Source organism: Lagenorhynchus albirostris, chromosome 10, assembly GCF_949774975.1.
Source record: "Lagenorhynchus albirostris chromosome 10, mLagAlb1.1, whole genome shotgun sequence".
Lineage (NCBI taxonomy): Eukaryota > Metazoa > Chordata > Mammalia > Artiodactyla > Delphinidae > Lagenorhynchus > Lagenorhynchus albirostris.
Genome location: NC_083104.1, coordinates 60,998,510 through 61,016,046, shown reverse-complemented (window position 1 = coordinate 61,016,046; position 17,537 = coordinate 60,998,510). Strand labels below are relative to the sequence as shown.

At 38.4% G+C, this 17,537-nt stretch overlaps 1 protein-coding gene across 1 annotated transcript in view; it reads right to left on the bottom strand.

The window, feature by feature from the left end:
- The window catches only part of COL21A1 (collagen type XXI alpha 1 chain), a 186,243-nt gene that overhangs the window by 70,033 nt on the left and 98,673 nt on the right, over window positions 1-17,537 (bottom strand). The window contains exons 11-12 of the mRNA XM_060164109.1: window positions 9,126-9,179; window positions 8,981-9,034 (exon numbers count right to left, since the gene is read on the bottom strand). Coding sequence (XP_060020092.1) covers window positions 8,981-9,034; window positions 9,126-9,179 — 108 coding nt within the window. The remainder of the gene's footprint in view (window positions 1-8,980; window positions 9,035-9,125; window positions 9,180-17,537) is intronic.

Below are 17,537 nucleotides of genomic sequence, written 5' to 3'. Positions count from 1 at the left end.
AACATGTAAGAATAGCCAAGAAAATTTTGATCATAAAGAATAATAAGGAAGGACTAGGCCTGCCAGTATTAAATCATATTATGAAGTGACAACAATTAAAACTGCTTGGCAGTGGAGAAGATATAGACAGGTAAATGGAACAGAAGGGAAAGCCAAAAACAGCAGACCCAAATGAGAATGGAAATTTAGTGATAATGATGGTTTTTCAAATAAATGAGAAAAAAAGTGAAATTTCAAAAATACTGTTTAGCAACTGGCTATCCTTTTAGGAGAAGAAAGGGGAAAATATGAATACTCATCTAACTTTACTCCAAATATCAAAAATTTTAAGATTAAAATATAAAATAATAAAAATTCCAAAACTTAAAGCAGGAGTAATTATATTCAAAATGTTAGAATGTTGAACCTTTCTATACAGATACAAACATAGGAAAAAAGAAGTAAAACTTTATATATATATATATATATATATAAATAGTTAAAATTTCTGTATGTCTAAAATTCTAAAACACATAAGCCAGAAAAAAATATTTTCACACAATTTATGACATGCACATAAAAATCAATTTTTAAAAAGATGAACAGCCCAGTAGGAAAAAATAAAGGATATAAATAAAAAGCAAATTACAGAGAAGTAACAATATTTTCAAAAATCATATGACAGGTACTTTATACCTTATTCACTAATAAATGATTGCAAATCAAACCAGTACCATTTTTAACATATATTGATGAAAATCAGAAATTTAATGAAATTCAGTGCTGATAAGGGTGTGAAGAAAGATATTTCACACACTTGTTGGGGGAGTACACACTTTCTGGAAGGTAAATAGGCAATTTGCCTCAAAATTTAATTATGAACTTAACGCTTTGATTCTCTAATCAGTTCTACTTCTGGGAAATTTTCCTGTGGTTATACTCAGAGAAAGTTACTGAGAAATATATACAAAGATGTTCATACAGTCTTGTTGATAATACACACACGCACACACACACACACACAGTACGGTAAGGAACCACAGCCTCCCTAAGTTAGAGGCTTCTTAAACTGGGTAAGAACAGCCCCTATAAGTCTGTATCTATGTTTAACCTTCGGTTTACAATTTCTTTCATGAAGCCTTGTTGAATTTTCAACTTTCCTCTCAACTCCTAGAGTTTTATTCAACTCTCATCTTTGGCACTTAACATTTACTCTCTTAAAATAGTTACTTTGTATATGTTTTGTGCTTTATTAGACACCAATCTCTTTGAAAAAAAATCCGTTCTTGATGCATTCTTATTTCGTCTTAGTAGACATGATTATTATTTATCAATATTCAGATTCTCTCTACTTCTAAGCATATGGGGAGGCGGAGGGAATCATGCTTTCCTGACTCTTGAAGTTGGTGTGGTTTACAAAATTTGCTCTAGCTAATTAAAGATGAATGGAAGTGGTTTATGAGCCACTCTTTGATTCTCTAGGGACCTGCTACTGTAATTAGTTAAAATCTAAAGGGTGAAACTTTTGTTAGCCTGAGTCTGCTAATAAGTGTGCAGTTTGATGAGCAATAAGCCTTTTTTGTTTTAAGGCATTGGCATTTGGCATTTGTGTGTTATTGCAACATAACCTACTCTATCCTAGCTGATGTCTCGCTTGTGATTAATGATAATTTACTGAATATGCAAATACTTTCATTTTCTAAAATATAGTAAACACTCTTGAGTCCTCCAAGAAAATTCCAATAAAAAAATTGTTTTGAGGAGTCACACTCTCGATTCCCACTGAGTTTACAAGAGATTAGAATAAAAGAGAATCCAAGATTTGCAGTAAGTTGGTTCCCTTTTTCCCCAGGTTGCCTCGAAGCTTCCTGACTGATAACAAGCCTTTGATGAGCCTGCCAATCTCACAGGTTGATCTAGAGTCTCAGTCTCCAAAGTTACATCAAGATTATTTATTTGAGTAGCAAGAGAATATGAAAACTAATATTTTAAAAATCTCATTCTTTCAAAATTTCTCAGTGTGTCTGTGTTTTCAATGCACATAATCCTTTATTCAGTAGCACAGCATATAATTCATACATATATATGGGACTACATGCCCCAAAGACTTTCACTGCAAAGATTTTGCAGTTTAAAAGTTTGATAATCTACAATCTACAGGGAACTATCCCTCCTCCCTTGAGAGAGTTTTTTTTTCTTTCTTAAAGCCTTTATTTTTGAGACATGGAGGAAACATCTCACAGGTACACATGCAAAAGTAAGACTATGAATCCACTATCATGGCACAATCAGTTCAAACCATCACTCATCTAGCCAACCTCCTCCTCCCTCCCCTCCTCCCCGCCTTCTTCCCCCCTCTCCTCCCCCTCCTCTCCCTCTTCCCTCCCCCTCCCCTCCCCCTCCTCCTCAGCTGCTCACAGGCATTGGGCCTTCTCATGGTGCAGGCATAGAGCAAAAGAGGAGGAAATCACACTATTAAAAACAATTCTGGCCAAAGCAGAAAAATATGGTGAAAAGAAAGGAAAAGAAAGCCAGACTGAGATACAGACATTTTATTTCAACCCCTGATCCTTGAGTAACTTCAGACAGATGACTGAAGTTCCTCATTTCTCAGTTTCAAAACTGTACAATAGGGTTCATTTACTTTACAATTAATGTAAAACGGGCAGAGCATGACTTACTCTACTAACCTCATAGGACTTTTTGCGAGGATGGCATGTGATAGGCAATGCATGTGGATAATATCCACACAAGACATGTCTAAAATAAAACAGAAAAACGTACACACAACAGGAAACACCTTCAGCACCCAACATGTCAAAAGCCTTACACATCTTCCTGTTCCTTCTCTTCTCATTTAAAAACCACTAAGTGTCACACAGGACCAGGACAAATAATGATTTCCTGGGAAGTGTTTAAATCTACTAAAATGTTCCCTCTCTAACCCCTTGGGTTTGGGCATCACCATTGGACTACTCAGGTCTAGGAAAAAAGTAGATTCCTAAGCTCCTAATATACGGTCCCTGCCACAGTTTATCAATGACCATAAAACAGAGCACACCCAAAATGAAGATGAGAAATAAGAGTTTAGAACCAAGATGAAGCATCCTGTAAAAATTCAATAAAAGTTGTAAGGTTCCCAATGATGCCAGTAGAGAAAAAGGAAACAGGACAGAAAGCAGCAGAGCAGCCAAGAAATGAGGCAGGACATAGAATGAATGGTTCATCACCATAAACTGAGATGTTGAGTCCATTATAGGGCCCTAAAAGAAAAGAGGCTGAAAGATCAGAAAACAATCAAAACTTTGCAAAAACATCCACAGAAGTAGTGAAAACCTGAGCACACACAGATCAGCACCACATGGACAGACAGAGGGATGCTCAACCAAGCCTGACTTTAGAAAACATTTTGGGAGGCCCTGCTGCTTTGGAAGAAAAGCCTCTGAGGAAAGGAGGTAGGAAAGAAGGAAAATGTGGTACCACTCCTTCCATAAGAAGGAGGGAAAGTTTTCTGAAAAATTCCTGCTTGTAACAATTTCACAATTTCTCCAGATTCAGATGAAACAAAATATTTATTAGAAAAAAAGAGTGTGTAGATATGTATTTAATAATATTTTATTATTTATTATGTGAATTATACCATTAATTATACCAATATATCAATTATTGCCATGCTTATCACAAATATGTATATATATTTGACACATACATTTAAACTCATATACATTTATATTTAATAATATTACAATAAAAAACTCAAGGGAGGAGAGGAAGATGTGGTACATATACAATGGAATACTACTTAGCCATAAAAAAGAATGAAATAATGCCATTTGTAGCAACACTAGAGATGATCATACTAAGTGAAGTAAGAGAAAGACAGATATCATATGATATCACTTATACTTGGAATCTAAAATATGACACAAATGAACTTATCTATGAAACAGAAACAGACTCACAGACATAGAGAGCAGACTTGTGGTTGCCAAGCGGGGTGGGGCAGGAAGGGGTTGGGAGTTTGGGATTAGCAGATGCAAACTATTATGCAGAGAATGGATAAACAGCAAGGTCCTACTGTAGAGCTTAGGGAACTATATTGAATACCTTGTGATAAATCATAATGGAAAAGAATATGAGAAAGACTGTATATGTGTATATATATATGTATGTGTGTGTGTGTGTGTGTGTGTATAACTGAGTCACTTTGCTGTACAGCAAAAATTAACACAACATTGTAAATCAACTATGTTTCAATAAAATAAATTTTTTAACATCTTTATTGGAGTATAATTGCTTTACAATGGTGTGTTAGTTTCTGCTGTATAACAAAGTGAATCAGCTATACATATACATATATCCCCATATCTCCTCCCTCTTGTGTCTCCCTCCCACCCTCCTTATCCCACCCCTCTAGGTGGTCACAAAGCACCGAGCTGATCTCCCTGTTCTATGTGGATGCTTCCCACTAGCTATCTATTTTACATTGGTAGTGTATATATGTCCATGCCACTCTCTCACTTCTTCCCAGCTTCCCCTTCCCCCTCCCTGTGTCCTCAAGTCCATTCTCTACATCTGCGTCTTTAGGACAGGAATAAAATAAATTTTTTAAAAAAGAAAGAAAAAACTAGTGACACAGAAGAGAGGGGCTAATGAATAACACAAAGTAATGGAGAAGGATGAGACCCAGAGCACAGAGGAGGGCTGGACATTATACATGGACAATTCATCCATATTAACAGAAGAGATGGTAGAATATAGGTACACACACAGCAAAGAGGGTAAGTGGGGTGGGAAGAGGTTTAGGGAATTCCTGTCTGATTGCTTCATAAGGGGCACTTCAACACTGTGAGAAACAATAAGGGATAAACGAAAGGTATTTTCGGAAACATTTACAAATCGCCATCATCATCATCATCATCATCACTAACTTACAGTGTTTAATTTTGGCCAGGTACATGCATGATTTTATTTAGTCTTTACAGCAAGGCTATGAAGAAATACTTATAGTCCCACTTTCTAGATTTGGGAAACCAGGTTTAAAGAGATTAAGAAGTACGACTAGGAAGGTTAAGCAGTCTGAAATCAGGGCACAGCCTGGAACCTGTCACTGCATTAAGCCTCCCCATCCTGCAAAACACACACACATAACCCCGTGTTTGGGTCATGGTGCTATCAGAAAGATACACGGGTAGATTACTCTCTCTATTCTAGAAATAAGAGAAAGATGACCACTTTCTTAAGTTAGTTCTATTTCTCCCTCTTATGTCATTACTGGCTTTATTTTTTTTGTCTTCAGGAACTCTGCAAGAAATAAAGCAACTAGCATGTTAAATTTTTTACATATTATTCTCTAATAACACTTTTCAGCTTGGTCCTTTATTACTGTTCTCTCAACATGTATATTGGAGTTCCTTGATTATGACCAACTATGTAATAAATATCGCTATAACATCACTTCAGCTTTTGCCTTTCAAAGTGCAGATAATGGGGTTTATTCATGTAAGAAAGGCTCGCTCATTACATGATACTCTGTTCTGGATGCTGAGAGCAACGGGACAGTGAGATCTTGAAAGGACAATTCAAATGTTTAACACTCTAATGAAGAAACTAAACAAAATGTATAATTGGTTCATAAGGATACCTTAGATAGAATTAATATATTTTATTTCTTAAACCCAGAGAAACCAAGTGATGAGTTGGTACAAATCTGGCTAGATTAAAAAAATTATTAATACTTCCTGTGTCTCCAGAATTGCATTGCCATAGAAAGTTTCATACTCAATTACGAAACCCATATAAACAATTAGAAATACTCAATTAGAAAACCCATAAAAACCAACCCAGTTTAATGTAAGTTTTAACAAAATATATTTCTCGGGCTTCCCTGGTGGCGTAGTGGTTGGGAGTCTACCTCCCGATGCAGGGGACGTGGGTTCGTGCCCCAGTCCGGGAGGATCCCACATGCCGCGGAGCGGCTGGCCCCGTGGGCCGTGGCCGCTGAGCCTGCGCGTTTGGAGCCTGTGCTCCGCGTACCGCAAAAAAAAAAAAAAAAAAAAAATATATATATATATATATATATATATATGTGTGTGTGTCTCCACACGATTTAAATATATTAGGTTTCCTTAAAGCTGAGGAAGTTCTTTGAAGTACTTAAAGTATTTCTTAGAGTCCAAGGAATATCTCTAAAGCATGTTATAAAATGAGTTACCAATTGAAGACAATTTGGTGGATAAAGGGTCCTTTTAATTTTGTAAATTCAGGGGAAGAAAAACCCCATGCAAAATCTATACACATTCTATTTTCTGATATGTGAGGAACAAAGGTTACAGTCAGCAAGAAAGTGAATATAATTTTAATTATCTTAAGTGGGAACTCCTATGGGAGTTTCAGTGGAAATCCACAAAATGGAAATTATTCTGGGAAAATATCCTAACAGAGAACATTACAGCGTGGAACAATCCCCTAAAGGCCATGGGTTATGCCTGGAAAAAATGCCCTGAGCAATCACAAGTCAAGGCCATCTCCAGGGTATGTTTTCAACCTTCCCATTTCTGAAAATTAACAAATTGTATTCTAGAGGAACACCCAAGGAAATGCCTTTAACTAACTCACTAAATTATTGTAGCTCTAAATAAAGAAATCCCTGCAGCCAGAAGGAATGTAAGGAGGGAATTTAGAAGCAGCATGTGGTGAGTTTAGGCCCACAATGACTGTGTCAATCAGAGCTGACACCCAAACAATGAACTTCAGAAAACGACACTGAATGAAATCACTACTGGTCTGAAAACAAAGAACTTTACATAAACATACATCTTATTCACCTTATCTTCTTTAATAAAATGTGTGGCTTTGTAAAAGTACTATTTTAAACAGAGTGCAATGACCAAAAACAATACAGCAGTTACCTTAAGATGTGACTAATAGAAGTATTGTTCTTTTTAAAAAATTTTTGTTTTATTGAAGTATAGTTGATTTACAATGTTGTGTTAGTTTCTGGTGTATGTCAAAGTGATTATATATATATATATATATATATACTTCTTTTTCATATTCTTTTCAGTTTGGTTTATCACAGGATATTGAATATAGTTCCCTGTGCTATTCAGTAGGACCTTGTTGTTTATCCATCCTATATGTAATAGTTTGCATCTGCTAATCCCAAGCTCCCAATCCATCCCTCTCTCCCTTGGCAACCACAAGTCTGTTCTCTATGTCTATGAGTCTGCTTCTATTTCATAGATTATTGTTCTTTACTTTTAAATAAGGTATTTTACTCCAATTCTTTTAAGATAAATGAATAAAAATCCTCCTTTTTATTTTGGGTCTCTAAAACCCAAGTCAGCACAAAAACAAATAAATGTATTAACCCATCCACTCCTAAATACACTTATTCATACATGCATACTTTTATATATTCCCCACATCCCCAAATCAGGCTACTTGTGAGAATGTTAAAGAAACAGCAACAATCTTGTAGACTAGAATGTGGGTGAGGTGCCTGGTATGTGGTCTCCTAGGAACAGGTATCCACACCTTCCTAGTGGAATCCCCCATTCTCCTAGAGGAGGTTGGAGGTCTCTCATGATACCTCCAGAACATACAAATATAAGACATCTCCATTCCTGTGGGCCTGGCCTGCTCTTCAGCACCTCTTAAGATGCACCTCCATCATTTTAAATAGGCAGAGATTGCCAGTGGCTAAAAAGATTCATAGAGGCCCAGGGCCATTGAGGAGAAAAGAGGATTTTGTACCACTTCCTCCAGAGTTCTATCAATTATTGCTGTTGTTCTGCCTTCCCTGGCTCTCCCCACATTATAGAGCTGTCCTGACATTCCATCTTCTCTGTTTCTTTTCCAGACGCTAACCCTTCTGTTTGCTCTAACATTTCTTGCCCATGACACATGCCAGCCCACCCCATGTGACATCCCAACCACAACCTCGCTCCTTGATAAGCAAAACAGAACAACAAAACAACAGGCATTTATTTAAGGAAGACCCTGTACCAGGGACCACACTAAGTATTTTTCATATATTATCGCATTTAATCCTTACAACAAATCTGTAAAGAAATCCCCACTGAGTCAATGTAGAAAATAAGATTCAAAGACATCAAGTCACGTGCCAAGATCAAACAGTTTGAAAGCAGTAGACCCATCATAAGATCTTCCAGGGGTCCATCCAGAGATGGTACTTGAGCAGCTACAATTTTCTATAACCAGCATAAGCAACCAGAAAAACATAAAATAGACAGAGCCCAGATCAGTGTTTCTCAAGTGTGAATTCTGTGCACACTATTTTTAAAAGGCAATCATTTTGCAAGAATTGGAGCTAGAAAATTAGTTCAGGTTTTTATCAAGAGCAGACAGAAGGCCTTCAAAGAACATAGAAATAAGACTGTGCTTTAGGAATTAAGCTAACAAATCATCATGGGGATTCGAGCAAATTCCAATGGGCATCTTGGATGTGGACCAGCTACCTGGATGCAGGATTAGATCCCTGGGGAGGTACTAAAATATTGAACATATTTAAAGAACATGGCAAATCTCAGAGCTGTAAAAAAGGAAATCAGACAAATGTTGTCTGTACCCACTGAATCCTTACGAGAGAGAAGTCCAGTAAGGCTAAGATAGATTTCTGCTGTGGAGATGGACATATGGCTGTCTGCGGCTAACACGGGAACACATTCCATTCACATAATGCTCTTCCCTCTAAGAAGGTAGCTCCTTACAGAGCTTAATCACAGAGAAGGAACATGGTACCAGGGCAATGCCAATACCTGTGCCATCTGACAGTGGTCATCTAGTGATAACCACTTTGATCTAGTGATAAAAGCCTCCTGTGAGCTTGATCAGCCAACAGCCACTGACACATTTCTGAGCTGACATCTTGGCATTCACCAAGACGAACATTATTGAATGGGAGTCATCACAGATTGCATCCTTTGTCTCTGAGTGACTAAAACAACTGAACACACCTTTGCTTGTACATATTTACCTTTTCTCCATCTCTCCCCAGTTCTCCTTTATAACCTGGTAGTCCTCGTGCTCCCTAAATTAACCACAAAATAAAATTCTGTTAGTTATGTGTTTTGGTTCACTAGAAATGGTATTTCTAAAATATGTATATACAGATCACATACTTGTATTCCTGGGGATCCTGGAACACCTGGTGATCCTGCCATTCCCTGATATCCCTGAAGAAGAGGAAACAAGAAGTAATTAATATTTCATCATATTTACACAGAGCAGCCCTCCATTTCAGAATTCATTCCTTCTCACATTTCTCACACCTTATGACTTCACTTCGTGACTGTTTAAGAAACCAAAATAACAAAGTGGCAAAATGCTTAATAAGGAATTCACATCCTTCAGTCTTTAGGAAAAAAGGTCTGAAATATCTCTAACTCAATAAAATTATCCAGAAATGCTTTGATTAAAAGGAAGGCTCTGGGAGGGAAATAGAGAGACAATGTTCACAGTTGCTGGAGAAATGTTCTGCACATTAGAAACATATTCAATGTATTCAAAAGAAAAACATCTAGGATTGGAGGATTAAACAAATGTAATACATTTTTAAACTACCTGATTATGGCCATCCGAGTTAACCTCTGGAATAAACTGCACCTGGATGAATATTATTCTTCAAGGTAAGTCTATAACAGCCTTTGGTTTGCCCATTTTAGAAAGTCTACCCCCCGAACATGGCTGTGACATGTCGCCACACCTTCCAAGGCCGAGCCATCTGCTGAGGTCACTTTCATCTCCACTTCTTCCTACACATCCCTCCAGAATCTGGAGCTTTGGTAAAACAGCACAACTTTTTCAGACAGAGGCAAAGTATTCAATCTTCACTCAGCACACGGCAACTAAACTCCAAAACAAACTTGCAGTCCCTCAACATTTATCTAGGTTTACCAGGCTCAATATTGGGTTGACTTGGACCACTTGGCACCTGCAAACATTTACTTCTCTTATCCACATCCCATCTTCCTCGGATCTTACTGTTTGGGTACAGTATTCTGTTGTCAAGAGTTACTTACACAAATCTCATTAATGTTTCCAATAACATCTTCATTCTTGAATCTAAAACCTTCATTTCCATGTGGCTATTCATGGGTGTCTGCATGGATCTTTGTATTCACCCACTCACTTGTCAGTACATTTTTAGCTGTAATTTCAGAAACATCAGAATTCCCTGCTTTTCCAGTCCCATTTTCAAATATTCCTCTTACTATTCTTTGCTAGCTATACTAACAATAATAGCAATACTAATGGTTGTCCCAGAAAGATTAGTCTTAGATTATTGTTTTTCTCCTTTTATATGCACTGGAAGTTCTCATTTTATAAAATGCTCTCAGCTACTCCCAGGATGAGGATGACTATATAATTTCCATAACCAACCATCAGCCTTTCCCCATTCAGTTGTTCACATAATTATGTTTTCTCCTGTATTCCTCAAACTCAAATATTTCTCGAGTCCATTGGCCCCATCCTTAAACATTTTACTTCACTGTGAACGAGTCTCATAAGCAACCTCTTTATACTCCATACAAAAACAACCTGCAATTTTCAAACTCATCATCTGCTCTCTGGGCTGGCACTGTCTCTGTGTCACTGGATTATGCTCCCTTGAGATTAGGGACCAGGTATCATTTATTTCTATATCTCTAGCATTGAACAGAGCATCTGCTACATATTCTGTTAATCAAACGTTGGAAGAATTCACTTCCAAGTCATCCATGCTGCACGCAAGTGTGAAAAAACTCTCTTTCTCCAAGGAATCACGTTTGCTTGAGCTGCTTCCGGTGGCAAATTGAAACTGTTAGTAATACTGCGTGGCTCACGTTCTCAAGATCAGTGAGTGAGGAGAAAGAAGAAAGTCAAGCTACACAGTTTGTTCAGCCTGGTATCTCTGCCGGTCTAGTTATCACTGAATCTCCTTCACTCTGGAATCAGATGGGCCTAGAATTGTATTTCAGCTGTCACTGCTAGCAGACGTCTACACAGAACCAGGTTACTTATAAATGCCACCTCCTAGGATGTTCTTTAGATCCTTCAAAACCCATGTGCACCCTCTGGATAGTCCGACATGACTTGAAACATGCTATTGTAACTGGAATAAATAATATAACAATGATTTATATAGTATTTATCATGTTCCAGACTACATATTTCATATATGTTAATTCACTTAATCCTCATAGCCACCCTTTAATGTAGGTTCTACATTATCCCCGTTTGCAGATGAGGAAACTGAGAACTTGCCAAAAGTTGCGTAACTAGTAAGTTGACAGAGCAGGTGGAAATACCTTCTTATCAGAAAATGCATCATGGCACATCCAATCTTAGGATTCTAGAACAATTCATCGGATTCAAGGGAGTCCATTTGCCAGACTGGTTTTAAGTTGGTTAGAATTCTGAAGACCCAGAGGAAAGGAATGTTCATAAAATTCCTCAAAAGAAAGTTACTATGTATCAAAATGGTTGGTCATCAGCAAAGTTCGCATTTAATGAATTATTTTCTTTCACATTTTTTCCAAAAGTTAAGCCAAATGTTGTATCTGCTTTATTACTTTTTTTTTCAGAAAGTTAATCTGTTGTAGAAGATCAAAAGCTGCCATACCGGGCTTCCCTGGTGGTGCAGTGGTTGAGAGTCCGCCTGCCGATGCAGGGGACACGGGTTCGTGCCCCGGTCCGGGAGGATCCCACATGCCGCGGAGCGGCTGGGCCCGTGAGCCATGGCCGCTGAGCCTGCGCGTCTGGAGCCTGTGCTCCACGACGGGAGAGGCCGCGGCAGAGAGGCCCGCGTACCGCAAAAAAAAAAAAAAGAAGCTGCCATGCCATCTCTCCCCTTCGAAGAAGAAATAAGGGAACGTGTTGCATTTGTTAGAGAGGGCACATCATATTTTAATGGATTAAAGCAATGTGGAGATGCCCCAATGTTCCCAGCTCACCTCTGACTTATAATGTGACCTCAGGCAGACTCATCACATCCCCAAATCCTGGGAGGCAGCACAGTGAAGTGCAAAGGCAATGAAGTTTGAAATTGGAAAAGACCTGGGGCTGAATTTTTCCTCCTCCCTTGACTTTCTGTGGGACTTCGGCTAAGTCATTTTGCCTAGCTAAGCCTCAGTTTCTCACCATAAACTAGGATAATAATACCCACTTTGCTTCTGAAAAGAAATAAATGGAATCAGGTGAAAAAGTCTGGCAGGCATAAGGAACTCAGTAAAGGTGAGCTTCTTTCTTGTCTTCAGACTCAGTGACTATTGTGCAAAGCCATGAGAACACTTCTGCAGAATGTTATTTTGTAGTCTTAATGGCCACCGTTAGAGCATGAAGAATGGCATGGCTGGGCATCACATCATGACCACCTTTCTTCAGAATGCATACAGATCTACTGCTGAACGTGTGAACAAGGTCTCTGTGTATTTTTTAATGGCCCTGTTTGCTTTGTCTTTAGAAGAACTGCAATACAGGAATAATCAATGCTTCCCACACTATAAGAACCAGCTTGTTGTTGTTTTCTTAATGTACGATGAGATGCATTCTTGAAAACTTAGTTGTATCAAGATATTCAATGATTATTTTAGAAGCTAGAGGAAGCGTGATTAGCAACAAAATAAAGAAAAACCAAAACCACATTCAAGCTGGGAGATCCCAGGGCAAATCACCAGAAGAAATTGGATGAAATTCAGAACAACAAATTTTGGACTAAAAATCAGGAAAATAAAGGTTAACGGTGAGGAATATTACAACACAGAACACTTTCCGAGAGGAGCAAAAAATAAAACATTGGTTGACTCATAGCAGGGTACATTAAAACAAGAAAAATGCCCTAAAACAGGAAAAATGATAAGCTTTTTATATAGCTTACTGAGTTTTTCTTTTTCTGAGTATAAAAGTGTCTGTCTTTTCTTGTAGAACTGTAACTTTCACATGATCATTGACCAACTAATCCTGTTCAACATTAATTTTGCCATTTCGCAATTATTAGCAGGCCCAGATACCCACCCTACCCCCAACTGCAAGATTTCTGAGAGTATGTAAGTCTTTTCCATGTTCACACAAAGTCTCTTTGTAAATGAGTCATTTTTAGGAAAAAAATATTCTCGCTGCCAAATTGTAGGGTTGAAGAATACAGAATCAATTTACTTTCTTCCATGATTCAGAGTTCCGATGCTCCAGGAAAGATGTATAGCTTTGAAAAGGAAATTAAGAAAATAAAATCATCAAATGTGCAAAGGTCACAGTCTCTTCTGAGCCCAGTTCTAACCATACCATAAAATATTCTGCCAATCTAAATGTACAGATTTGTTTCAGTAGTGAGGATAGAGTCATTGGTTTCTTTTAAATATTCTAAACTTAAAAAAGAGAATGAAATCTAGAGAAATCTCTTTGGATGTCACTCTCCTTTTTAAAATATAAGAAGGTGATTTAAATTTTATACTATTACATAATTTTCTTCAATGTTTCCCAGAGTTCCAACAGAGTCTCTTATGTACCCAGCCAGGGTAACTAGGTAACCAAAATTAAGTGTATACTTTTAATGTGCACTGTGGATTCCTCTAGGCACTGGCAGAGTTTATAACTCTACACAACTAAATTCTAAGAATATTCATAAATCTGTCTTTCCAGGTATATCTACTACAGAAACTAGTTTGTTTGTCACCTAACCCAACTATGAGTCAAGGAGTTTATAGGCTTTAACTGATTGCTCAAATTATTTGAGTAATAGATCACATGAGTATCTGTAAAATTTCACCTGCACTGAGATCTAAGAAAGAACTGTGATGCCATAACGGTCAAAGGGTAGCAGTCAGGGGAAGCTTCCGGAAGACACAGGCTCAAAGGAACAGTCAAGGAAGCACAGTGCAGCAGAGGGAGCCTTTCAACGTGTCCTGCGGTGTGACGGGATGAGACACATCCACGGAGAAGAAAGAAGAGAGAGAGCATGAGGAAGCAGCCTGCAAAACAGGACCAAAATGGGAGGATGGAGGCTATGCACACAGCATTGTGGGTCTGATGAAGGACTTTGATCTCTATCCAAGCCACTCAATCAGGGGCTCACACAATCAGACTTGAGCTTTGCACATGAAAGGAAAACACTGCCTGCCTTTGACAAATAATCTCTGCAGATACAGTTCTGTTCTCAGATTCACAGATGCAATTAAACTTAGCTAAACTGCCTCATTGCCTGAGTGAAGCTACACTTAAAGTTATACTAAGATTATTTCAAAAGGAGAATGCACAGCTTTTTAAGTTAACTGATACCTTCTTAGTAATTCTTATTTCCCACCCTAAATCTCTATAGTTATGCTTTATGTTCAAAGGATGATGACCAATAGCTAAACCTCATTCTCTCTCTTGCTGGCCTATCTTTTTTCATAGTACTTCCCACCATCTGATATTATTTACGTATTTATTATTTTATAATTATGAATTTATTACCTCTCTCTCCCCAGTGGAATGTGATATTCAAAACAGCAGGATATTTTTTCTGTTTTCTTCACTGCTATAGTCCCTTAGCCTAGAAGAACACCCAACAAATATCTAGTATGTGAGTGGATGAATGAAAGAATAAATAAATAAGCAAATATATAAATATTGAGTCCAACCAGTCACCAGTACCTAGGGCTCTAAAAATAATAGTAGAAACAGCCCTGCATTCATAAAGATTACAATCAAAAGAAGACACAATGTCAGCATGAATTGACCTTTAAAATCACAAGTGCTAGGTGTGCCACCAAACAATTCCTTGAATAATTTAATTAAATATACAGATAGCATTCATATACATGTAATGATTATGTACATATTATTATTATTGTATATACTACCTGTATAAAATATAATCTATTTACGAGACGCATGACATAAACATGGAAAGATCCATATATAAGATTTACATAAGGGGTGTGTTGAAGAAAAACGAAGTAGCTAATCCACTAAGCTTTGTCTAGGAAAACTTTATAGAAGAGATGAGTTCTAAATAACGTTTTATTAGAGAAAAGGAAGATAAACTGCCCAAGCAGTGGATACTTCATTTGACACAAATGGTCCACATTTTTTTTTTTTTTTTTTTTTTTTTTGCGGTACGCAGGCCCCTCACTGCTGTGACCTCTCCCGTTGTGGAGCACAGGCTCCGGATGCACAGACTCAGCGGCCATGGCTCACAGGCCCAGCCGCTCCAAGGCATGTGACATCTTCCCGGACCAGGGCATGAACCCGTGTCCCCTGCATCGGCAGGCGAACTCTCAACCACTGCGCCACCAGGGAAGCCCAATGGTCCACATTTTAATCTATCAGTGAGACGTTCATAGGTGTGTGTGTGGGGGGGGGGTTGTTTAATGGCAGCGGAGACAGGGAGACCATAAGCATTTTTGGTAAAGAACCAAGACTGAAGGGAAGTGAGTTCAGGTGGAAACTGTTCTCTCTAGAAGGATGTTTCATATACTGCATAATGAGGCCACTTCCTGTTATTCTTTTTTCCAAGCTACATCATAGCCATTTCTTTGGCCTGTAACCTAATGTATCTCATTTTCCAGGTCCTTCATCTTCGTGGCACTTGGACCCCAAACCCCCACAGCTCTTAAAAGATTGAGTCCACAGTTGGTACCATATTCAGTTCAGAGTCGGGAAAGAGGAAAGCATAAAAATCTTGTCTACTGGGTCCTATTGTTCTATTACTAATTATCCACCCCCCATCAAACTTACTCTACAAGCCTAGTTCTCCTCCCTTTCCTCCTTCTCTCTACCACCATTCTGGAGGATTTTAGAATTTGAGAAGAGCATCTTTGCTGGGATAACACCTGAAGCTCAGTAACTGCCCCCCCCCCGACACCCCGCCGGCTGTCTTCTGAGTTTACTCTCTTCTTCAGAATGAATTCCAGATCCTACGTACTCCTAAAGTGTAGTATCCCAAACCAAATCCAACACTCCAAAAGCAGGATTGTAGTCTTCCATAATACATACATCACATATTACTAACAAGACCAAAAATTGCATCAGACTTTGAGGCCACACATTACATATGTTAATTCCTCTTTTGACAAGGCTAAGTTTAAATACCGCCTCACAGGCAAATATTCTGGTTGAATTTCAGTTTGTTAGAATGGCCATCCTCCAAGTTGACCAGAGCTTTTTGGATCGTCATGTCACCCCAAATGCCAAAATAAATTCCCAAAATGAAATCAAGAATCAAAAATTCTTGAAAATCATATTAAATCAATGAACATAGAGTATCGAATGCTCAAAAAAAGACCACTGGAAGAAACAGCAAGAGAAAATATTTAATTGTGGGGGAATTTTACTTTTCTAAAAATTAAAACCAAATTTGTAAACCAAATAAAGAGAAGAACTATTGACATCTATAGCAAAGGATTCATTATCTTAATGTATAAGAAGTGCATTAATTGAGATGCAAAATACAAGAAAGGACAGTTCACAAAAAGAACTCCCTCTGAATGCCAGACTTCTATCCTCAATCACCCACTTACAATTTCTACTTGAACGTCTAACATAAAAATATGATCTATCCAAAGGCAAACTCCTGACTCCCCTTCCCCGATTTTCTCTACCACATCTCATTGGAGTCACCCTTGACTGCTCTCTTGCAAACTCACATCTGATACATCAGTAAATCCTGGGGGCTCTAACTTCAAAATATCCCCAGAGTGTAGGCAATTCCCTTCCCCTCGCTCCTACCATCCTGACGCCAGTCGCCCTCATCTCATTCCTGGATTATTTCAAGAGCCTCCTGTCCTCATCTCCCTGTTTTTGCCCTCATCGCCCTAACATCTATTTTCAACTCAGAAGTCAGAGTCATTTCTTTTACAAATAAGTTATGTCACATTACAGCTTTATTCAAGACCCGCCCATGGCTCCTGAGTTCACTCCAATTGAAACCAAAGTCAAGTGGTCACAAGGGCCTGAAGGCTCTAGGAGGCCCCTCCTTCCTCCCACCTACCTTACACCTTCATCTCGAGTATGTGCCCCACCTCTCTATGTGTGGTTTGAGAAGGCCCTGTAACTTTGAAATTCCCCATCTGTGCTGACTACCACTTCTACAAGGTTTAATCCCCCAGAGAAAGTGGGCCCCTTCTGGCATCTCTGGACCATCCAGGGGCACACTGATGGGTGTGGGGATGGAAAGGGGCACTGCATCACTGAGGTTGACCTGCTGACCAGTGCACTCTTGTCTATTGGAAGTAGTGCATGGTCAGGCTTCCTGAGTCAGTTCTTAAGGCCAATATGGAAAATCATCTCCAAAATGCTGAAGCTTGGTCTAGCCCACCTTTCTCTCTTAGCAAATACGACTTTACTGAAATCTTAGAAAATCAGCATTGGAGAGAACCTTCTTATTTTCCAGATGAAAAGACTGAGGCCCATAAAAGCAAACCAACTTTCAAAAGCAAAGAAGAAGGCAAAACAGCCCCAGATCTCTCCAACAACTAGCTGGGGCTTTAGGTTCAGGGAAGTACTTTCCTTCATGAAGAGTAATTAATGACAACAGAAAAGAGATGGAAATGAGCACCATAAAAATACAAACT